General features: G+C 48.0%; 1 protein-coding gene across 4 annotated transcripts in view; it reads right to left on the minus strand.

Annotated features, from left to right (window-relative positions):
* Positions 1-24,001, minus strand: part of LOC145356621 (glucagon receptor-like) — a 111,120-nt gene that overhangs the window by 12,692 nt on the left and 74,427 nt on the right. For 2 of the 4 annotated variants that reach the window (XM_080209438.1, XM_080209437.1), the window contains 6 exons: positions 17,899-18,056; positions 14,174-14,270; positions 11,904-12,011; positions 10,068-10,189; positions 9,129-9,235; positions 7,139-7,292 (listed from right to left, as the gene is read on the minus strand). In XM_080209438.1, coding sequence (XP_080065564.1) covers positions 7,139-7,292; positions 9,129-9,235; positions 10,068-10,189; positions 11,904-12,011; positions 14,174-14,270; positions 17,899-17,952 — 642 coding nt within the window. In that variant the 5' untranslated portion in view covers positions 17,953-18,056. The remainder of the gene's footprint in view (positions 1-7,138; positions 7,293-9,128; positions 9,236-10,067; positions 10,190-11,903; positions 12,012-14,173; positions 14,271-17,898; positions 18,057-24,001) is intronic. The other 2 variants (XM_080209439.1, XM_080209440.1) reach the window with 2 other exon arrangements.

Here is a 24,001-nt window from a genome sequence, read left to right on the forward strand (position 1 = left end):
GTAGGTTTCACAAACACGGCATATATAGACACTTAGATAACCGTGATGTTACACAGTTTGGTCAGAGAATAAAGAGGCCACTTAACTCTAGTAATAAATATCTAAGTGGGGTATGGGAGCGCAGGAATCTCAGGCTACACTGAAAGTGGCTACATGCGTTAATAAAGACATAAAAATATCAAATAAAGCACTGGGCTTCATTGCTGAAATGCAGAGATGTGATGTTAAACTAGTGTGGGATCTTATTCAGACCACACCTGAACTGAGAGTACCTCTAAATCATAGAATCCCTACAGTGCAGAAGGAGGCCATTTGACCCATCAAGTTTGCAGTAACTCTCCAAGAGCATGCCTAGGCAGGTAACCCCCTGCTAATCACCCTAATGCTACACATCTTGGGACATCTAAGGGGCAATTCAGCACTGCTGCCTCACGGGAGCCAGGGACCCGGGTTCGATTCCGGCCTTGGGTCCCTGTCCGTGCAGAGTTTGCACATTCTCCCCGTGCCTGCATGGGTTTCCTCAGGGTGCTCCAGTTTCCTTCCACAGTCCAAAGATGTGCAGATTCGTGGGTTGGCAATGCTGAATTGCCCCATAGTATCAGAGGGATTAGCAGGATAAATACATGGGGTTATGGATATAAGGCCCAGGTGGGATTGTTGTTGGTGCAGGCTCAATGGGGTGTAAGGCCTCATTTTGCACTGTATGATTCTATTCTTCTAAGAACAGGCTGGGTTTTAACAGTTTCCCAGTAAACACATATCTCAGATATGTAGGTCAGAGTTAGCAGCAACAATATATTTTTAACACGATGATTGTTACAACATTGCCACAAATCACTATCTCAGAAAGGAAACATTTTGGAATGTGGAATCTCAGTCCTACATTTGGTACATTCTTCTTTTGAAAACAGTCTTACTTTTTCTTTCATAGAATAGATCACAGTACAGAAGGAGACCATTTGGCCCATCGAGTCTGCTCCAGCAACAATCTCACCCTATCCCCATAACCCCACATATTTACCCTTCTAATTCCTCCAATAATAGGGTCAATTTAGCATGACCAATCAACCTAACCCATACACCTTTCAACTGTGGAAGGAAACCAGAGCACCCAGGGGAAACCCACATAGAGACGGGGAGAATGTGCAAACTCCACACAGACAGTGATCCAAGCCAGGAATCGAATCCGGGACCCTGGCGCTGTGTGGCAGCAGTGCCAACCATTGTGCCAGCCCGTTCTCTTTTCTCTCCATCTCTCCCTCTCTTCATCCAATCTTTCATTTCTTTTCTTTATTTCTCTTTCTGTCCCTGATTTGACTAATTCAGCCTCCTTAACATAAAATAGGGGCAGGAGTAGGCCATCCAGCCCTTCAAACACACCCTGTGAGATGATAGTTCATCTTCTGCCTCAGTTCCATTTTCCTCTACTCTCCCCGGATCCCTCGTTTTTAATCTATCCGTGGAAATCTCTCAATCGCAGCCTTGAACATACTCAATGACTGAGCCTCCCTGAACCTCTGGAGTCGAGAGTTCATCAGATCCCCCATCCTCTGAAGATGCCTCTCTGCTATTCCTGCTTCTTTCTCAATCTCATTGGTTAAGGGGATGGTCAGTTAGGTATTTGGTCATTTGACTCAATCAGGAAGTTGGTGAATTTTGCAGTGGTTGAAGTGACAACTCACTGTAGCTAAATATTCCAATTTAACATCAAGCCCCTTCCAGTCACCAACCGATCCTTATTTGCCAGGACATTAGAGAGATACATCTGTAAATGTTACTGCCAACATCAGTGGGTCTCCCTGTAACTCACAACAAGTAAGAGGTCTCACAACACCAGGTTAAAGTCCAACAGGTTTATTTGGAATCACGAGCTTTCAGAGCGCTGCTCCTTCAGCAGGTGAGGGGAGAGGTAGGTTTCACAAACAGATAGATAGAGACACAATTGCAAGATAATGGTTGGAATGCAAGTTTTTACAGGTAACCAAGTCTTCACAGGTACAGACAGTGCAAGTGGAGAGAGGGTTAATCACAGGTTAAAGAGCTGTGAATTGTCTGAGCCAGGACAGTTAGCAGGATTTTGCAAGCCCAAGCCAAATGATAGGAGTTACACGTAGTGTGACATGAACCCAAGATCCCGGTTCAGGCCATTCTCATGCATACAGAACTTGGCTATCAGTTTCCGCTCAGCGATTCTGCATTGTCATGTGTCTTGAAGGCTGCCTTGGAGAACGCTTACCCGAAGTGCACGATAACACAGAATCGCCGAGCAGAAACCGATAGCCAAGTTCCGCACACATGAGGATGGCCTTAACCCGGATCTTGGGTTCATGTCACACTATCTGTAACTCCCATCATTTGGCCTGGGCTTGCAAAATCCTGCCTTGGGACAATTCTTTAATCTGTGAATATCCTTCTCTCTACTCGCACTGTCTATAAGCTGTAAAGATTTGGTTACCTGTAAAGACTCACATTCTAACCATTATCTTGCAATGGAGTCTCTGTCTATGTGTGCCGTGTTTGTGAACCCAATTCTACACTCACCTGATAGAGCAGCAGCGCTCGTGATTCCAAATATCCCTATTGGACTTTAACCTGGTGCTGTGAGGCTTCTTACTGTGCCCACCCCAGTCCAACGCTGACATCTCCACATCATCACAACAAGTGGTTCTGGTGGAAGAATCACTCCAGGCAGGTCTATTAGGTTCAGGCCAGTTTACTGTCAGACACTTCCTCAGTGCCACTAACCTACAAGGAGCTCTCCAACTCAGCTGCCTCTGCTTATAGGACAATCAATGTCAGAATGTACCTGCATTAAGGCGATTTCCACACTCTGTGATTAATAGTACATCGACACCCCTCCGCCCCCAAGTCCAAAGGAGATGACAACGAATAGCATTTTCTCAAAATGTCACTGCGACTCTTTACCAGGTTTCTGAACACATTTGAAAGTGTTTTTATAAAGCACACCTGGACATCCCAGAGGGTTTGGAAGCTTTTCGAGTACCTTTCTGAATTGTACTCAATGTGGCAGCTCACTTGATGCACATGGCGCCAATCTTGATAATCTGCGTTGCTGACTTGGATTCAGGATTAAATGTTGTCCAGGGAACGGGGAGAACCTTTGGAATATTGTGAGCACTTTTGGGCCCTGTATCTAAGAAAGGATGTCCTGGCCTTGGAGAGGATCATGGTGTGGAGATGCTGGCGTTGGACTGGGATAAACACAGTAAGAACTCTCAGTAAACACAGTAAGTAGTTTGTGATCAGAATTCCCACCCACTTGACGAAGAAACAGCCAGTTCCGAAAGCTCGTGGCGTTTGCTACAAATAAACCTGTTGGACTTTAACCTGGTGTTGTGAGACTTCTTACTTGGAGAGGGTCCACAGGATGTTCACCAGAATGACACGGGGGATGAAAAGTTTGAGATATGAGGAGCATCTGAGGACTCTGGGTCTGTACTCGGTGGAGTTTAGAAAGAAATGGGGGGGATCTCACTAAAACTTACTGAATACTGAAAGGCTTGGATTGAGTGGATGTGAAAAAGATGTTTCCACTTGTCAAAGAGACTTGGATCCAAGGGCACAGACTGAGAGTAAAGGAACAACTTTAGAATTGAGACGAGGAGGAATTTCTTCAGCCAGAGGGTGGTGAATTTATGGAATTCATTGCCACAGAAGGCTGTGGAGGCCAAGTCATTGAGTGTATTTAAGACAGAGAGAGATAGGTTCTTCATTAGTAAGGGGAGCAAAGGTAACGGGGAAAAGGCGGGAGAATGGGCTTGAGAAGCCATGATCAAATGGAGGAGCAGACTCAATGGGCTGTATGTCCTAATTCTGCTCCTATAGCTTATGGTCTTATGGTCATACTCCCCATTTCTCCTAAATAATGCTCCCAACTAATAGGGCAAAGGGTGCCACTGTTTGATACCTCATCCAAAAGGTAGCAGGTCAATGGCTTTTTCATTGGAGTTTCAGGATGCAGAGTGAATACCCAGGGACAGGTTTATTGAGGTTGTACTGATATAGGAGGCTGTCTGACTTTCTAACAGTCCCCAGATAGCTCTGCTTCTCTTTAACCTACCAGATCAACGGCTTTGATTGAATCAGGGAGGAGAGTTAGTCCGTGTACTTTGTTTGTTGTGGTTCTTATTTGTAGAATGGCGTAAAGTAACATCCAGTATCCATTTCCAGCCGTGGGGACACAGAGGAAGGAAATATTATAAAGGACGTGTTCTCAATGGGGGATAAAGTCCAACACGCTGCAAAAACTTAAACCAGATCAACAGATTGGGCACTGGGAGGAATTAGGACCATTCTGGCAAGCGCAGTGATGGGAAGAAACAACCTTCGATATTTTCTTGGCATGTTCTGTGTAAACCCTTTCAAGATTACAGGGAAACGGAAGGGGAGTTTGGTGGGATGGAGGGAAGCAAACAACATTCCTCCCAGCTGATCTGTAAGCAGCTTTGGCCGCACAGCTTAGAGCCTCGTGCTCTCGGGCACCTCTGGAGATTACGTCCAGTTTGTTTCTCTCCAGGAGTGTTTGGCTGGGTCAGCACAGGGAACGTAGGCCACAATTTCCAATTCCGGTCGACTGATATCAGCATTTAACAACTCGGGTCCATTCCGGACTGACTTTAGACACAAGGGCAAATTGGATATATTCATACTCCTGAGATACTGAATTCCTGCAATGGTGACATTCTCCAGTTCCAAATGTGTTCCCCCAGGTACATGACCCTCTGCTTCAGGAGTGCAAATTCATCAAGTGGGGCGGGGGGGTTAGTTTATCCTAATCCCACCCCCCTCCCCCACCCACTCACCAAGGCGTCCCAAGCAATCAAGTGAAACTCTGGTTTTACACTCTACTCAATACTACTCTTGACTAATATGGAAACCATAGACCCCTAGAGGGCAGGAGGAGATCATTTGACCCATCAAGCCTACACCAACTCTCTGACAGAGCATCCCAACCCCTTAACCCCACATTTTTACTCTATTAATCCTTCTAGCCTACACATCCTGGGGCACTAAGGGCAATTTAACATAACTAATCAACCTAATCTGAATGGAAAGGGTGCAAAACCAGATTTGCACCCAATTATCAAAGGGTTAATAGGTTAAAGTTGCTTAGATCTACCATGTAATCTTCTCTGCCCCAGCAGGATGTAAGTACCTATCAGAAACCACTGGCCAGCTGTGTCAGTGACACTCTATATTGCCAGCTCAGACTTCCCTTTGGCTTTTTTTCCCAGAAGATTGCCAATTTGATATCAGTTTAAGGACAGGTTGTCACAATGGACTTTCCTTCAGTTAATCTGGATGGGGCAATGTCCAACATCACTTCAGGCAGGGCCCCATTGCTCAGAGGGACTCCGGGTTAACGCACACCCTGGGCAGGATTTTCCAGCTGTGCTTGACTCAAGACCGGAAAATCTCACCCGAGGGAAACGGACCTTTCCATGATCCGCCAACTACCACCCCGCCTCCCCCCCTCCACCACCCACCCCATGCCCCCCCACCACCACCCACCACTACCCAACACTCCTCCCCCCTCACCACCCTGCCTCACCCCCCCACCCTTCACCCCCATGCCTGCTACCATTCCCGTGGCGGGCAGAATGGGAGAATTCCACCCCTTGAGTTGAAAGGAGTTACTTTAACTACCCGGTACACAGCGGTTCCCACTATTTGGGCAGTTTGAGTAAAAGTCCTCCAGCACTTTAATGGTCTGTCATTGTATCTGTGTGCGTGGGCATGAGAACCGGAGTTCAAACAGACTGCACACATTCCCTAATTATAGATGTACGAGAAATGAACTTTTGAAGTAATCCTGTTTAAGCTTTTGGGGTTTTGTTTTGCTAATCGTTATTTTCTTAGGCTAACCACACAGGGACGTTGTGAAAGGAATTGGAAGAACAGAAAAGTATTTTATCTGGTTAATGAGTCCTTTTCTGTTCCCTCTATCGCCTTTCTCTCAGGAAAGAGATAGGGGAAGGAGGTCACTGGAGCCAGAGGTGCTTTGGCCAATGTGTAGCATTCACTGTGTATAGGTTTCTCCATTAGTTTTCATTGCCTGGGGATATAAAGGATGCTTTCATCCACACTGCCAACCATTGACACCACATCCAACCTGGCTCCCCTCCTGCATCATAACTAAATCCATCTTCACCCAGCATCTATTGGGGAGGTGATGGCCTAGTGATATTATCACTGGATTATTAATCCAGTAACTCAAATAATGTTTTGAGGGTTCGAATCCCGGCATGACAGTTGGTGGAATTTGAATTCAGTAAAAAATACCTGGAATTGAGAATCTACTGATGACCACGAAAACCATTGTCGATTGTTGGAAAAAACCCATCTGGTTCATCAATGTCCTTGAGAGAAGGAAATCTGCCATCCTTAGCCAGTCTGGCCTACACGTGACTCCAGAGCCACGGCAATGTGGTTGACTGTCCAATGCCCTTGGGCAACTAGGGATGGGCAATAAATGCTGGCCCAGCCAATGATGCCAATAAAAAAATTAATTAAAAATCCATGCCAGTGCACCTCGTAGCCATCACTGGAACAACAGGGATGCTGGTTCCTCTTCCCAAGGAGCAGTTTTGGGCTCTACACTATAGGAAGTGTATGGACTGATTGGAGTGATTGAAGGGGTTGGGGCTGTTCTCCTTGGACAGAAGAAGGCTAAGAGGAGATTTGATAGAGGTGTCCAAATTCATGGACAGGGAGAAACTGTGGAGAACGAGAGAGCACAGAGGGTCATCTAGACTCGAAACATTGGCTCTATTCTCGCTCCCCAGATGATGTCAGAGCTGCTGAGCTTTTCCAGCATTTTCTGTTTTTGTTTCAGATTTAAAGTGATTCCCTAAAGCAGCAAACGCGATGTGAGAATTATTTTGTCGCACAGCAAATGATTGGGGTCTGGAAAACACTGTCTGGAAGTGTGGTGGAGGCAGGTTCAATCAAGGCGTTCGAGAGGGCATTAGATAATTGCTTGAATAGATACAATGTGCAGGGGTAAAGGCAGGGCAATGGCATTAAGCTATGATACTCGTTTGGTGAGCCAGAGCAGACATGATGGGCCAAATGGCCTTCTTCAGCACCCTAAGAATTCTGTAATTCCGTGACTTACCTCATTATTAAACCAGACTTTAATGTCCACATCCTCTGTGATTTGTTTGTATTGTGTTTTAAAAAGAGCATCTTTGATGAGAATGGAGACAGCTCGGAGGATGAATGAGGCAAAGAGGTTCATGTGGATATAGTTCCTCATACAGTGAAGCTTCCTGAGGGACAGAAATGGAAGGTTAACAATGACGCTGGTTAGGAATTATTCAACCATCAGAAAGATCTGTTTCAGGTCAGACAGAAGGGATGATTCTCTGGCCTTGGTAGTGGATAACGGAGAAGTGTGTTGGTGATGGGGAACTGAACACTTTTGGGAAGACTGTGGGTGAAGTTTTACCAAAGGATGGCAGCGGATTGTTTCCGGTGAGGAAACCGGCATGTTTCTCTCCAGAGAAAGGGATCAGTTTACTCTCCAGATCTTACCGAGTTCTGCAAAAAAATCAAGGGGCAGGGTTCACATTGTTATACAGGGCACGGAGCCTAAACACGCCAGCCAGACTCGATGGCACTGAGATTGGGGTGCCATTCTATAAGGACACCCTGATCAGAACCAGAGTCAACCTCTCCTCTCCTCGCCCACTACAGAGGTCAGAGTGGCACCCTCTCCACCCCGGTTGGAGTTGGCACTTCTCCACCACCCAGCCCGCGATGATTACCCTTTCTTCCCCCGCCGCCTCCTGATCAATGGTCCCTTCTGCCCCCCCCCCGCCCCCCTGCCGATCATGGGCCCCATCTCCAACCTCCCCCAGTCATTGACCTCCCTCTTTCCACCCCCAACCCCCCTCCCCACCAAAGTATCAACACCTTCCCACATTCTCCACCCCCACCCTCCCCTCAACCCCCACAGAATGAGCTGGCACACACTGCCACGCCCCCCCCCTCCCCCGCTCCGCACTCCCATCCCAACGGCCATTGAATTGAACCCCTCTCCCCCTCTCCCACGAGGCTCTCACTGGGCCCACCCCTTGGCACAGGTTTGGCGAGCTAGATTGGCACAGGCATGGTGCCAACCTGTGCCAGGGAGCATTGCCAGGAGCTTCCTGACCAAGTCACTCACCCTCTCCCCCAGAGGCTATACCGACCTTTGGGACCCCATGCCACATTCACATCTGAATATTTGGTAAGCGGGGGGATGTGCTGGAAAAGTGTTTGCGAATGACATCCTAATGTATTGAAATGAGCTTGCTGTAGTCCTGCAGCGTGCCTCAGGCCACTCCACCGGCGAGGGGCCAGTAAGATCGGAGTTTGGAAACTCATCGGCACAAATTGTGCTTTCTGGGTTTTGAACGCATGCCGCCATTCCTGCAGATGGAGAGTGCAGGCTCAAAATCACCCCCATTGGTTCTACTGAAGACAATATTGATGCCAAGATTGAGTTAGCGCCAATACTCTAAGTCCCAACACCAGAATATCTTCAATGTGATATTCTCTTACTAACCGCACCTCTCTCAGAGCCAGCTGACCATTCAGTGTTAAATCGCAGTGAGATCACACACATCAGCTAGGCCGAAAATAATCATACAGATTCTTAGGTTAAGCCGAGAGAAACTTTGACCAGAGTCCTTTGGCCTGGGTAGAGATCTGTATAAGAGAGTGGAAAGGTCAGTGCATAGAGGGGAAAGGTCAGCATTAGAGGTGACAGGTTAGCCCAGAAAGCAAAAACAATGAAACTTGGGAAATGACTGGTACTGATCTGAATTGGCCTTGTATACATTAAAAATTGAACTCCGGTTCAGACCAGTACCAATCATTTCCCAAGGTTTACAGGTTTTGCTTTCTGAGATTGCATTAGAGGTGAAAGGTCAATGTATTAGAGATGAAAGGTCAGCATCAGGGGAGAACTAGAGGTGAAAGGTCAGCACTTGAGGTGAAAGGTCAGAGTAGTAGCGGTGTGATATTTGAGTCCAACGCATAACTCTGACCATGTGGGTTAAGGGGTCGATATCCGAACAATAATTATCAGGATTTTAATGAGAGAATGAGCCAGGTCTTACCCAAATCCCACCAGAATCCCCAGGGCCAACACCAGGGTTCCAAGGGACAATGAATATCCCACCGTATACATAATCTTGAAGCCATCCAAAATCTTCCCCTGTTCCTGCTGAAAGATGACAAAGATATCGATTATTAAAGGTAGGATGGTGCGGGGTGGGGGGAGAGCCCCGACACAGTTACAGAGGGGTGAGTGGGGGAGCTGGCCCCCTTGGTTAATTACAGTGAAATCGATTACAGATTGATGCCAATATCAGGATCCACGGAGGGTATCTGAGGAACCTCAGGTAGCGAAAGCAAGAAATACATTTCGGGGAAAAAAAAACAAATCTTTAATGGAGGAATGGGACTGGAACATAAAGAGTACAACACAGATTTGTACAGTGTGGGAGGCCATTCAACCCATTCTGTCGCTGCTAGCTCTTTGAAAGCCCAATCCGTTCTGCTTTGCCCCTTCCTCTGGGCCAGAGATTGAACTGTTCCTTTGAAATAGAAACACGAGCACAGACAGGCAGTAGTGCACTGAACACCTGCTATAATCCTGACCCTATTTTCAGTCCCATTGAATTTAAACTTTATTTATAAAGATGGGATTTTCTAGCTGGGTTCACTCCGAGGCTGGAAAATCCCACCCGAGGTCAACGGATCTTTCCATGGCCTGCCCCTCGCCCGTTACGATTCCCATGGCAGGCGGAACGGGAAGTTCTGCCCTTAGTAGGCTTCCATTCTCCACAAGTAGGCTTACATTAACACCGCAATGAAGCTACTGTGAAAATCCCCATTAAAGTCAACACAGGAAGATTGGAGCAGGACTACCAATGGCTGCTCAATGCCTCCCCAAGGTGAATTCCTGCCCCTGTACACACACTTGAGATCACGCTGTGATTCCCGCAATTCCCCAATTATTCCAGCAGGTCCCCGGGGATTTCCGTTGTTCCCACCTGAGCTCGGTCATCCTTGGGATCATCTTTGCACTGACTGCTGTCCCTCCAGGGCTGCTTGATGGAATCCATCACCCATTGGCCATCAGGCCCACACTTCCTGAAGACAGAGCCACCCTGCACTGTAACAGAGAGAGGTACGAGTCATCTTCATTTCATTGTGTTGATGGGTGTGGGCTGGAGGGCTGGAAATACTGGAAGGACTGATTAAATAACAAGCTCGCGTGTCACTTACAAACACCCCGGACTGTGTTGTACGTTCTAAGGTTCAGGAGTTATACAAAATAGCAGCTTATTAAGAAGCAACAGGCGATGCACTAGATCCACCAACAGGAGAAGCAGTGACCCGTGACAAGGGGGAAGGGTTTGCAGATCTCAGAGGACAAACAGACAGATGCCTCAGAGCCCAAGGATTAGGAAACTCTCCCCTCAGCTCCCCCCCCACAATCCCCGAAACCTCCCAAGTACTCCCGAGTCTCCCCCACTTGCCGGAGAACAGGAACAGCAGACGGGGACCGCAGACAGGGGCAGCAGACAGAGACAGCAGCCAGGAGAGCAGACGGGGGCTGCAGACGGGTGCACAGGCAGGTGCAGCAGACAGGGGCAGCAGACAGGGACAGCAGAGAGGCTCTGCAGAGGTGGGCCGCAGACGGGAACCGCAGACAGGGACCGCAGACGGGGGCCGCAGACGGGGGCTGCAGATGGGGGCAGCAGACAGGCTCTGCAGACAGGGGCCGCAGACGAGATCTGCAGACAGGGACTGCTCCCCAGGCTCGCCGCACCACCGTTTTAGTTCAAGGTCGCCTTTTGGTCGACCTGAGGCTGGGACCATTGGCTAACGTTTACCACGCAGTTGCAAGGAGCGGGGGCAAGGCAAGGCGAGGAGGGGGCAGTGACACAGTGATATTGTCACTGGACTAGTAATCCAGAGACCCAGGGTACTGCTCTGGGGACCCGGGTTCGAATCTTACCACGGCAGATGGTGAAATTTGAATTCATTACAAAATATCTGGAATTAAGAATCTACTGATGACTGTAAAACCATTGTCGATTGTTGTAAAAACCCCATCTGGGTCACTAATGCCCGTTAGGGAAGGAAATCTGCCATCCTGACCTGGTCTGGCCTACATGTGACTCCCGAGCCACAGCAATGTAGTTGACTCTTAAAATACCCTCAGGGATGGGCAATAAATGCCAGCTCAGCCAGTGATACCCATGGCCCATGAATGAAAAAAGAAATATACCATCGTAGCAATTTTGGAATTTCAGCAAAAGCCTGAGATTTCTAATGGATATTTATGTGTTTTCCTAGGGAAAAAAATGACTTTTCTGTCTCATTCAGCTCCGACTAGCTCCATAAAATTTCTAGAATATTCCAAAAATTACCATTTCTTAGAATGCGGATGGAGAAAGAAGGTTGAAAGGGTTCAATTCATACAATCCTACAGTGCTGAAGGAGGCCATTCAGCCCATTGAGTCTGCACCAACCACAATCCCAACCAGCCCCTATCTCCACAACACCATGCATTTATCCTAGCCAGTCCCCCTGATGCTAAGACGGAATTTAGCATGGCCAATCCATTTTTGGAGTGTGGGGGGAAACTGGAGCACTCAGAGGAAACCCACGCAGACATGGGGAGAACATGCAAACACCACACAGACAGTGACCCAAGCCGGGAATCGAACCCGGGTCCCTGGTGCTGTGAGGCAGCAGTGCTAATCACTTGGGCCCAATTGGCCCTTTTGATTCATTTTAATCATTAGGTGTCGCTGCTCCAAGTTTATTTGACATTCGTTCAAGGGCCAACTACGCAAGGTCCCAGTGGAGGGCTTTACCTGTGTTGTACCATGGCAAGTACCAGGGACAGGAAACATTCACAATAGTATTTGGGAGACCATCAGGCCAACAGGCGTACTTATCAAAGGTCCGATTACACACCACACCTGCGGGAAAAAGGTAAGAGACGTGTTCAGTGAAACTGATATCAGCCCCGGGTCAGTTAATATCACACACGCTCATGCATCCAAAGGTTGTGGGTTCAAGCCTAACTCTAAAAAATTAAGCACAAAATCCAAGCTGACATTTCAGTGCAGTATTAGACCATAAGATATAGGGGCAGAAGTAGGCCATTCGGCCCATTGAGTCTGCTGTGCCATTCGGTCATAGCTGATATTGAGGGAGTGCTACACTGTTAGAAGTACAGCCTTCGCAATGGCATTTTAACCTGTGGCCTGGTCTATTCTCTCAGACTCACGTTAAAGATCCCATGACATTAATCAAAGAAGTTAACATCACTGATAGGATATTAACTAGTATCCGGCTATTATCATCTTACTGTTTTGTGGGAGCTTGCTGTGTACAAAATAGCTGTCACCTTCCCTACGTCATGTCAGTGACATCAAAAAATACTTCAATGGCCATAAAGCATTTTCAGAAATACCGATATTGTGAAAATGTCTATATAAATCTCTTTGATGAGGTGGCGATGGACTTGCAATATATTAATCATCTGATCCTGAGAGTCTCCCAGTCCGAATCTCACCCTCAGCCATTCCCATTCATTCCTGCTCTTTAAAATCCAGACAGCACGTCTTGATATCATTCCATTCTCCATCCATCGGAATTCAAGGGGACAATATACTGATGGCATGATCCGGATTGCCAGTTCCCTGGATTACTGGAGCAGTAACATGCTAACAGCAGCAACGTACTAAGATCCGTTCGACAGCGCTTTCCAAACCCATGACGTCTACCGTCTAGAAGGACAAGGGCTGCAGATCCCTGGGAACACCACCTCCTGGAGGTTCCCCTCTAAGTCACTCATTATCCTATTATTAGAATCCCTACAGTGCAGAAGGAGGCCCTTTGGCCCATCGAGTCTGCACCGACCACAGTCCCACCCAGGCCCCACTCCTATATCCCTACATACTTTACCCACTAATCCCTCTAACCTAAGCATCCCAGGGCACTAATGGGCAATTTTAGCACATCCAATCCACCTAACCCGCACATCTTTGGGCATATATCGCCATTCCTTCAGTGTCACTGGGTCGCAATCCTGGAACTACCTCCCTGACAGCACTGTGGGTGTACCTACACTACCTGGACAGCAGCGGTTTAAGAAGGTGGCTCACTCACCACCTTCTCGAGGGCAATTAGGGATGGGCAATAAATGCTGGTCCAGCAATGCCCAGGTCACGTGAAAGAATTTTAAAAAAATGCACTGTACCTTATCACTCCTGGCAATGATAGATGCAAGTAAGGCCAATATCAGGAGAGACCAGGCACTGCTGTGTGAGGTACTCACTGAAAGGGGGGTGTAATTGGTATAGGGGATACGGGCACTTTAGCTACCACGGGCGGTTCTCTCAAGGAAACGGAGATTGCAAAACTATCCGGGATAGCAAGACAGCCTGCCTTTTTACACTAGGGCCCTTGGAATTCTGTAACAGCAAGGAAACTCCCCCTTCCTCTGTCCTCACACCCTGCACACTGACATATAATGAACGCCAGGAAAACTGGGATCAGTAACACAACTCAAATGTTTAAATAGGGGAGGTGATGGCCCACTGGGATTATCACTAGACTATTAATCCGGACAATCACTGAATGTTCTGGGGACCCAGGGTTCGAATCCTGCCACAGCAGATAGTGGAATTTGAATTCAATAGAAAGAAAATCTGGAATTAAGAATCTACTGATGACCATGGAACCATTGTTAATTGTCTGAAAAACCCATCTGGTTCACTAACGTCCTTTAGGGAAGGAAATCTGCCATCCTTACCTGGTCTGGCCTACATGTGACTCCAGAGCCACAGCAATGTGGTTGACCCTCAACTGCCCTCTGAGATGGCTAAGCAAGCCACTCACTCCTGGGGCGATTAGGGATGGGCAATAAATGCTGGGCAGCCAGCGATGCCCATGTCCCACAAATAAATGAGAAAAAGTAGTGATGACTCCAGCAATATCAGTGGGATCAGTGACAGGACATTGGGAGGGGAGTGGTTGGGCGTGCAGAGACACCAAACTGGGCTCCGTCACCCCCAGAGGGCATCACCATGCCAACGGCGTTTTGTACAGGGTGGCAGGGGAGGGGGTGTCCTACCTTTCGGCTGCGAGGCCCGAGACATGTTTCTCAAACACTCATCAGAATATCTTTGCCACTTTTCCACCGTGTTCTCTAGAACTTCGACTGACACCATCTGAAAGAAAGAAATCAGAGCAGATTACAACCATTTCCAAGATGGTGCCTTCGTCTAGAAAGGAGGAATCGCATGGTGTGGGATAGACAGTAACATGAGGCATCACTGATAGACTGAACCCAATGCAAACATGGACTTCATAAAGACCAGTCTCATTCTTTTCCAATACTCTAGAATAGGATAGAATCACAATAGGGCAGAAGAGGCCATTCAGCCCATCTAGTCTGCATTGACCCTCTGAAAGAGCACCCTAGCCAAGCCCAATCTCTCGCTCTATCCCCTTAACCCTGGGCATTTAGCATGGCCAATCCACCTAACCTGCACATCCTTGGACACTAAGGGAACATTAGCCTGGCCAACTGACGTATGCCACATATCTTTGGACAATAAAGGGCAGTTTACCATGTCCAAACCACCTAACCTGCACATCTTTGGACTGTGGGAGGAAACCGGAGCATCTAGAGGAAACCCTTGCAGACACGGGGAGAATGTGCAAGCTCCACACCGAGTCTACTGAGGCCGGAATCGAGCCCGGGTCCCACTGTACCACCATGCCGCCCTCTCAAGTTGGGGAGAGGGCAGGTATGAATTTAAACTTAGTCAATTGTTAGGATGTTGAAGGGACTTTTGATGTTCTTTCACTGTCACTGCATCCAAAATCCTGGAACTCCCTCCGTAACAGCACTGTGGATGTACCTACTGGGCCTGCAGCAATTCAAGAAGGCAGCTCACCACCACCTTCTCAAGGGGCAATTAGAGATGGGTAATAAATGCTGGGCCAGCCAGCGACACCCACGTCTCATGAAGGACAAATATGTGCACTGTCAGTTTTATACTCAGACCTGTTTTATGTTACAGTGAAGTTACAGATTGGATTTCCTGTCCGGTTTACAGATTCACTACATTGTACAACACCGGAGAAATGTCCAGCTTTATTCAGAGGCTGCTACATTGGCCAGGGTGTGACGTACACACGGGTTGCAGAGTCTCTACCACATCAACTCATTCAGATAATGTTGGATTCCAACTCCCCCCTTTCCCACTCTGCATTCTCTCTCTCTCTCCCTCTCTCATTTGAACCTATCGAGTCTCCTGTAACTAAAAGCTGCCCGTTTCTCTATCCCCGCTCAGCGCACCAGCAGCGGGAGACAGGCACCACCTGGGACAGACTGGGGGAAACACAGCCAGGCTGCTGCCAGGACAAAGCTGACGTTCTGGTGAGGAAAAGCAGAGTACACACAGTCAACTGATATTAATCCCTCTGAGCCAGCAGGGGATTAATATTTCACAACTATTCCATGATATATTGTTCGCAGTCTGAACCTTTTAAATAACATGGCTGTGCGCACTTGTGGAGGGGGCGGGGAGGGGTGAGGATCAGGATATTGAATTTGATGATCAGTCACGATCGAAACGAATAGTGGGGCAGGCTTGAAGGGCCAAGTGGCCGACTCCTGCTCCTATGAACACTGATACCATCTCCGGGTCACAGAGAACTGTCTCATTATAGAGATGTCAGTCTCAGTGGGTCATTGTGTCCTTTGAGTTAAAACATTCGCGCGGTTAATAAGCACCAACCTGAAATACTAACTCTCGTTACCCTCTGCAGAAATGCTGACAGAATTGCAGAGTAAGTTCCAGCATTATTGCAGCACCTTGCTTTGTAACATATAATCCAGGCAGACACTCCAGCGCAGTATAGAGGGAGTGCAGCACTGTCAGAGGTGCTGTCGACGCATTAAACTGAAGCCCTGTCTATCCTGTTGTGTGGACTTCCAATCCTTTAATTTTGGTTTTCCGTTCCTGGAAGATCCCCTGCCGCAGTGTCTCTCAATCTGTTCCCCAACAAATCCTGAAAATCTTCACCTATTCACCTTCCAAGTTTCAGGGACTGGAGCACTAGTTAGTGTGAGCTTGCCTCCGGATGTGAGTGCAGACTCATAGAAAGAGTTTCTTTGCTCTACGGTCAGTTAGGGTTTTCCAGGTCAGTTTTATTTTTCTCCCTCAACTCTCCACAATGTTTCAGATAAATGCCAGCCTTGCCCAAAAGTGAACAGACCCATTGAGAGGGGGCCCTGATGGCACTTTGCATTGGCATGTACAGGTTAGCTGGTATTGGGGGAAATCAGGATGTGGAGATGCCGGCATTGGACTGGGGTAAACACAGTAAGAAGTCTCACAACACCAGGTTAAAGTCCAACAAGTTTATTTGATAGTAAACCCACTAGCTTTCAGGGTTTGCCCCTTCGCCAGGTGAGTGGAGAGTTCTGGTCACCAACAGAGCATATAAAGGCACACACTCAGTTTACAGAATACTGATTAGAATGCAAGTCTTTACAGCTGATCAATTCTTAAAGGTGCAGGTAGCGTGAGTGGAGATAGTATTAAGCTTAATGCTATCTCCACTCACATTGTCTGCGGGAAATCGTCAGGCACAGCTCACTCAACACAGTCCAAAACCACAAGTCTACAAGACACAAGGGACTGCTTTCCAGTATCATCAATTAGATAAATTAAAGTTTATTTATTAGTGTCACAAGGAGGCTTACATTAACACTGCAATTAAGTTACTGTAAAATTCCCTTAGTCGCCACAATCCGGCGCCTGTTCAGGAACATTGAAGGAGGATTTAGAATGGCCAATCCATCTAACCTGCACATTTTTCAGACTGAGAGAGGAAACTGGAGCACCCAGAGGAAACCCACACAGACACGGGGAGAATGTGCAGATTCCGCACAGGCAGTGACCTCAAGCTGGGAATTGAACCTGGGTCCCTGGTGCTGTAAGACAGCAGTGTTAACCACTGTGCCAGCATGATGGAGTGGCATAATGGGATTGTCATTGGGCTAGTGATCTGAGGACCCAGAGGAATGCTCTGGGGGCCCAGGTTCGAATCCCACCATGGCAGTTGGTGGAATTTAAATTCAACAAAAATCTGGAATTAAAATTCCAATGGTGAAACCATTCCTCCCACTGCCAAAGGAATCAGTCCATCTTTGACCTGCAGGTGACTCCAGATTTACAGCAATCTTGAATTCCCTGGATGAGCACTTAGAATCATAGAATCCCTACAGGGCAGAAGGAGGCCATTTGGCCCATCAAGTCTGTACCGACCACAATCCCACCCAGGCCCTATTCCTTTAACCCCATGCAATTATCCTGCTAATCCCCCTGACAGTAGGGTCAATTTAGTGCAGCCAATCGACCTAACCTGCACATCTTCAGAGGAAACCGGAGCATCCAGAGGAAACCCACGCAGACACGGGGAGAATGTGCAGACTCCAGACAGACAGTGACCCAAGGCCAGAATTGAACCTGGGACCCTGGCACTGTGAGGCAGCAGTGCTAACCTCTGTGCCACCGTGCCACCCGCAGCATGTCATAACATTCAAGGCAATGGGCTAAGTGCTGGTGAATGGGATTAGGTGGGAGTTCAGGTCTGTTTGGTGTGGATTCGCTGGGCGGGAGGGCCTCGACTGCTCTGCGTGATTCTCTGAAATGGCCCAACAAAGTCATTCGATTCACAGACAAATGGGTAGAGCAATAAATGCCGGCCCAACCAAGTAAATAAAGAAAATAAATGCAAGCTGCGTACCCAACCTGGGCAGCTTCGGGTGGAGGTTCTTACCTGAAAATTCATAGACAAAGCGACAAGGAGAATAAGGAATCGCGCCTGTGACATGCCTCTATTGTGCTGCCAAAAACCATGGGTGCGAGCGGGACCTCCAGCAATGTTCAGCGTTCACACGGAGTGGCCACGAGTACCAGAGCTGTTAACACCACCTCCTGAAACAAAGGGGGTCGCAAGTCAATCAGCCAAACACAGGCAAACTCTATCCATACAGGAAGCCAAAGCAACCAGCTGCGGTGACACCGGCTGTATCACAACACACAGTTAATTCAACAGGTAAACTTTCAGCAATGCTGGAATGTTTAAGGGGAGGGATGATCCACAGATGAGGGAGAAGGGGAGATGGGGGGGGTTGACAATTATAGAACAGCTTAGAAAGAGGCCACTCATCCATTGGATCTGTGCTGGCTCTTTCAAAGAGCAATCCACTTAGTTCCTGTTCTTTCCCTACATCTCTTCAACACAACCTCAGGCTAAAGGGACAATCCTTTAAAACAGGGATGAGCAGGAATTTCTTCAGCCAGAGAGTGGGGAATCTGTGGAACTCTTTGCCGTAGAAGGCTGTGGAGGCCAGGTCATTGAGTGTCTTTAAGACAGAGATAAATAGGTTATTGATTAATAAGGGGATCGGGGTGATGGGGAAAAGACAGGAATGGGTGAGTGGAATGGGTCAGAGGGTGGTGGGTGAGTGGAATCGGCTGCCGTCGGTGGTGGTAGAGGCGAACTCGTTGGGGTCTTTTAAGACACCTCTGGATGAGTACATGGGATTTAATGGGATTGAGGGTTATAGATAGGCCTAGTAGGTAGGGATATGATCAGCGCAACTTGTGGGCCGAAGGGCCTGTTTGTGCTGTAGTTTCTCTTTGTTCTATGTTCTACAGAAGAACATAAGAACATAAGAAATAGGAGCAGGAGTAGGCCATCTGGCCCTTCGAGCCTGCCCCGCCATTCAATAAGATCATGGCTGATCTGTTGTGGCTCAGTTCCACATTCCCGCCCTCTCCCCATAACCCTTAATCCCCTCTCTTATCAAAAGCCCATCAACCTGCGTCTTAAAAATATTTAGCGAGGCAGCCTCCACCACTTCAACGGGCAGCGAATTCCAGAGATTCACCACCCTTTGAGTGAAGAAGTTCCTCCTCAACTCCGTTCTAAACCGCCCCCCCTTTATCTTGAGGCTGTGCCCCCTAGTCCTACTGTCCTTTCTGAGCGGGAAGAGTCTCTCCACCTCTATCCTATCCATCCCATTCATCATCTTATACGTCTCAATGAGATCTCCCCTCATTCTTCTAAACTCTAACGAGTACAAGCCTAATTTATTCAGCATCTCCTCATAGCTCAACCCCCTCAACTCCGGTATCAGCCTAGTAAACCTCCTCTGCACTCCCTCCAAGGCCAAAATATCCTTGCGTAAGTACGGCGCCCAAAACTGCACACAGTACTCCAGCTGCGGCCTCACCAATGCCCTATACAGCCGCAGCAAGACCTCCCTACTTTTATATTCAATCCCCCTCGCTATGAAGGCCAGCATCCCATTCGCCTTCCTGACCACCTGCTGCACCTGCAAGCTGGGTTTTTGCGACTCATGCACAAGGACCCCGAGGTCCCTCTGCACCGTCGCCTGCTGCAGTTTTTCGCCACGTAAGTAATAATCCTTCCTACCATTATTCCCTCTAATGGGGATGAGAAAAATATCAGCCACGATGGAATGGTGCAGCAGACCCAATGGGCCGAATGGCCTAATTCTGCTCCTGAAGGCCACAGTTTGAGGGGCACTGCTCTGCCTCATGAGCAGGCATCACTCCTGCTCTCACTGCCAACCAGCTGGCATGTTGGCAAACAATCCAGTCTGGCTGTGTTATAAAGACACCTTCTGTGGCCATCGAGCCCTGGACCGGAATGTTCCAGCCCTTTACGCTTGCGGGATCCTCTGTCCCGCTGACGTGATTTCCATGCCTCACCGGCCATTACTGCCGAGGAAATCCGCGGCGGCACTGGAGGGGGTGGTGGTGGTAGGGATTTGGAAAATTCCCACCCTGGAGTGGGACAGAAAGCCGGATCTTCCGGCTCCGCAGCAAGGACACTGCCCACTGCGCCTCCGGACCTGCTTCCCGCTTCACACATTTCACCAACTTCCTTCCTGATGAATCTGTTTCCAGGACAATTCCAGGCAGCACATTCCTGATCATAACAACTCGCCACGAGGAAAATATGTTTTCCCAATGTTAAGTATTGTTCCTTTACCATAGAAACTAGAAGCAGGAGTAGGCCATTTGGCCCTTCGAGCCTGTTCCACCATTCATTTTGAGCATGGTTGATAATCAGATTCAATATCCTGATCCCCCCTCCCCCAATGTCCCTCGATCACTTTAGCCCCAAGAGCTGTAGCTAATTTCTTCTTGAAATCAGACAACACTTTGGATTTGCCTACTTTCTGTGGTAATGAATTCCGCACATCCATCACTCTCTGGGTGAAAAAATTTCTCCTCGCCTCAGTTCTAAAAGGTTTATCCCTTATCCTCAAACTGTGACCCCTAGTTCTGGACTCCCCCACCATCGGGAACATTCTTTCTGAATCTACCCTGTCTAACCCTGTTAGAATTTTATGAGTTTCTATGAGATTCCCTCTCACTCTTCTAAACTCCAGTGAATATAATCCTAACCGACTTAATCACTCCTCATATGATAGTCCTGCTAAGCCAGGAATTAGCCTGGTAAACCTTCACTGTACTCCCTCTATAGCAAGGACATCCTTCCTCAGATAAGGACACCAAAACTGCCCACAATATTCCAGATGTGGCCTCACTAACGCCCTACACAATTGCAGCAAAACATCCCTATCCCTATACTCAAATACTCTCACTATTTGCCCTCTTTACTGCCTGCTGTACCTGCGCACTTACTTTCAGTGATTGATGCATGAGGACTCCAACTGAGAATCCACCTCTCCCAATCTACACCCATTCCAGTAAGAATCTGTCTTCCTATTATTGCTACCAAAATGTACAACCTCACATTTATCAACATTATGCTGCATCTGCCATGCATGTACCCACACACTCAGCACAAATCACACTGAACCATCTCTGCGTCCTCCTCACAGCTCACCCTCCCACCCAACTTTGCAAATACATCTGCAAATACATTCAGTTCCCTCTTCCAGATTATTAATACATAACGTGAACAGTTCGGGTCCTTACCTTAGAGTGGTAATTAGAGTAGAAAGAGGTATTTGGAGATTGTAAATATTGGCTACATGACCTGTTTCAGTGCTCCTGATTCTACATAGCTAAACCGGGGTCCAACTTGTGAAATTAAAGCTAAATACCGTGGATACTGCAATCTGAAACTAAAACAGAGGGGAAAACTCAACAAGTGCACATCGGGAGAGAAAGAGAGTAGCAGTTTTTTTTGTTGTGGTTACATTCTTCCTCCTTTCAGTTCAAGTCTGTGATTTGAAACATTGGCTGTGTTTCTCTCCTGATAGGTGCTGGCAAGGCCAGCTGAGTTTTCTCAGTGTCCTCTGTTCTTGGTCCAAGTTGTAATGTTGTTGTGACATCTGAGCGAACACCCTGGCCACAATGTTACAGCTGTTTAAGCCGGCAGGATTTTCCCATCCCGGAGCGGTGGACGGAGGTTTGGGTGGCTGCCAATTGTTCCGACCTCGCTGCAGCGGGAGCTTGGCATGGGCGATGGGTAAGATCGCACCCACCATATGTTGACATGGGGTAATCGGCACCCCTGTGATCCTACGTGGTATGAACTATCCACCCCCCCCACCACCCCCCCACCCCAGGATCCTACATGGTATGAACTGCCCCCTGCGCCCCCCCACCCCCACTGTCCAGTACGATTAAGGGGTAGAAATGAATTAACTGAGCCCGTGTGCGTGAGAGAAACTCCCCACCTCCAGGGGAGAGTGCGACAGACTGAAGTCACAAACACAAATTTAATGAAGAACTTTCTTAAAACACATAAGAACATAAGAACATAAGAAATAGGAGCAGGAGTAGGCCATCTAGCCCTTCGAGCCTGCCCCGCCATTCAATAAGATCATGGCTGATCTGTCGTGGCTCAGTTCCACTTTCCCGCCCTCTCCCCATAACCCTTAATCCCCTCTCTTATCAAGAACCCATCAACCTGCTTCATAAAAATATTTAGCGAGGCAGCCTCCACCACTTCAACGGGCAGAGAATTCCAGAGATTCACCACCCTTTGAGTGAAGAAGTTCCTCCTCAACTCCGTTCTAAACCGCCCCCCCTTTATCTTGAGGCTGTGCCCCCCTAGTCCTACTGTCTTTTTTGAGCGGGAAGAGTCTCTCCACCTCTATCCTATCCATCCCATTCATCATCTTATACGTCTCAATGAGATCGCCCCTCATTCTTCTAAACTCTAACTAGTACAAGCCTAGTTTATTCAGCCTCTCCTCATAGCTCAATCCCCTCAACTCCGGTATCAGCCTAGTAAACCTCCTCTACACTCTACACATTTCATTCTCAGTCAGCACACGACCATCAGGGGGAACTTCCTGTCGTCTTATCAATCAAACAGCGAGTCTTGAATGAGGATAGGACAGAACACATTCAAACAGGCAGAATCTGTGCATCATCCACTGGGCTGCAGTCAGGCATTTCTAGCTCATGACCCATTGGATAAGGAGGGATCCATGGTCTGGAAGACAATACTCGTTATGTCTGTTACTAGTCATCATTCCCCCTGCAGTACCAGGTCTGTAGCTACAAGGCTGTGTGTGTGTGTGTGTGTGTGTGTGTGTGTGTGTGTGTGTGTGTGCGTGTGTGCGTCCATTAGTGTGTGTGTGCTTGTGTGTGTAAGTGCATGTGTTAGTGTGTGTGTGCGTGTGTGGGTAGTGGGTGTGTGCTTTTGTGGATGTATGTGTTGGTGTGTGCTTGTGCGCATATCTGCGTATGTGTGCGTGTGTGCATGTGTGCATGCGTTAGTGTGCGTTAGCGTGTGCGTGTTAGTGTATGCGTATGTGCATTTGTGCGTGTCTGTGTGTTAGCGTGTGAGTGTGTGTGGACAGGTGATGCTGGAACAGGCCATCCAAGGGAAATGGGAGCAAATCTGAGCACTGGACAGTGCAAAGCTGTAGTAAAGGTGGCACAGTGATTAGCACTGCTGCCTCACAGTGCCAGGGACCTGGGTTCAATTCCGGAGTTTGCATGTTCTCCCCGTGTCTGCGTGGGTTTCCTCCAGTTTGTTCCCACATTCCAAAGATGAGCCGGTTAGGTTGATTGGCCGTGCTAAATTAACCCTTAGTGTCAGGGGATTGAACTGCAAACATGTGAGGTTACAGGGATAGGGCCTGTGTGGGATTATTGTCAGTCCAGCCTCAACGGGCCAAATGGCCTCTTCCTGCATTGTAGGGATTCTATGATTCTAAGAAAAATCTATGGCTCCACCGTTATGTCTGTGTGTGAATTGAGTCTTGCCTTCTCCATGACAACAGTGAGACCATTCCAGCAGCACAGCATCAGCTGTAAGGGATGGCCGCAGGCTGCAAAAGGCGCTATAGAAATGCAAGTTATTTATTCACCTTGTTCAGTTTTACACAATAAGCTGCTGATGGTATCAGTGACAGTTTCTGTGGCCTCACAAAGTCCAGGGCACTCAGAGATATCTGCCTCTGGGGGAATTCCACCCTCAGAGACAAAACTGTGACATGGGAGAACAGCAAACTCCCCATTTGCTGCTGAAGATTTGCAGATTGTCTCTATACAAGAAACCGCCTAATGCCCTCTCGAATGCCTCGATTGAACCTGCCTCCACCACACTTCCAGGCACTGAATTCCAGAACCCAACCACTCCCTGTGTGAAGAAACTTTCTCTCACATCACATTTTCTTTCTTTGCAAATCTCGTTAAACCTGCACCCTCTCATTCTTCATCCTGTTACAAAGAGGATCTACTCTGTCCACAGCCCCCTCATGATCTTGAACATCTCTATCAAATCTCCTCTCTGCCTTCTTCTCCCCAAGGAGAACAGTCCCAACCTCTCTGGCCTAACCTCAGAATTGAAGTTTCTTATCCCTAGAACCATCCCTGTGCACCTCTTCTGAACTCCCTCCAATATCCAAACATAT

Source organism: Carcharhinus amblyrhynchos, chromosome 21 (genome assembly GCF_965287045.1).
Source record: "Carcharhinus amblyrhynchos chromosome 21, sCarAmb.v2.hapA, whole genome shotgun sequence".
In the NCBI taxonomy this organism is placed as follows: domain Eukaryota; kingdom Metazoa; phylum Chordata; class Chondrichthyes; order Carcharhiniformes; family Carcharhinidae; genus Carcharhinus; species Carcharhinus amblyrhynchos.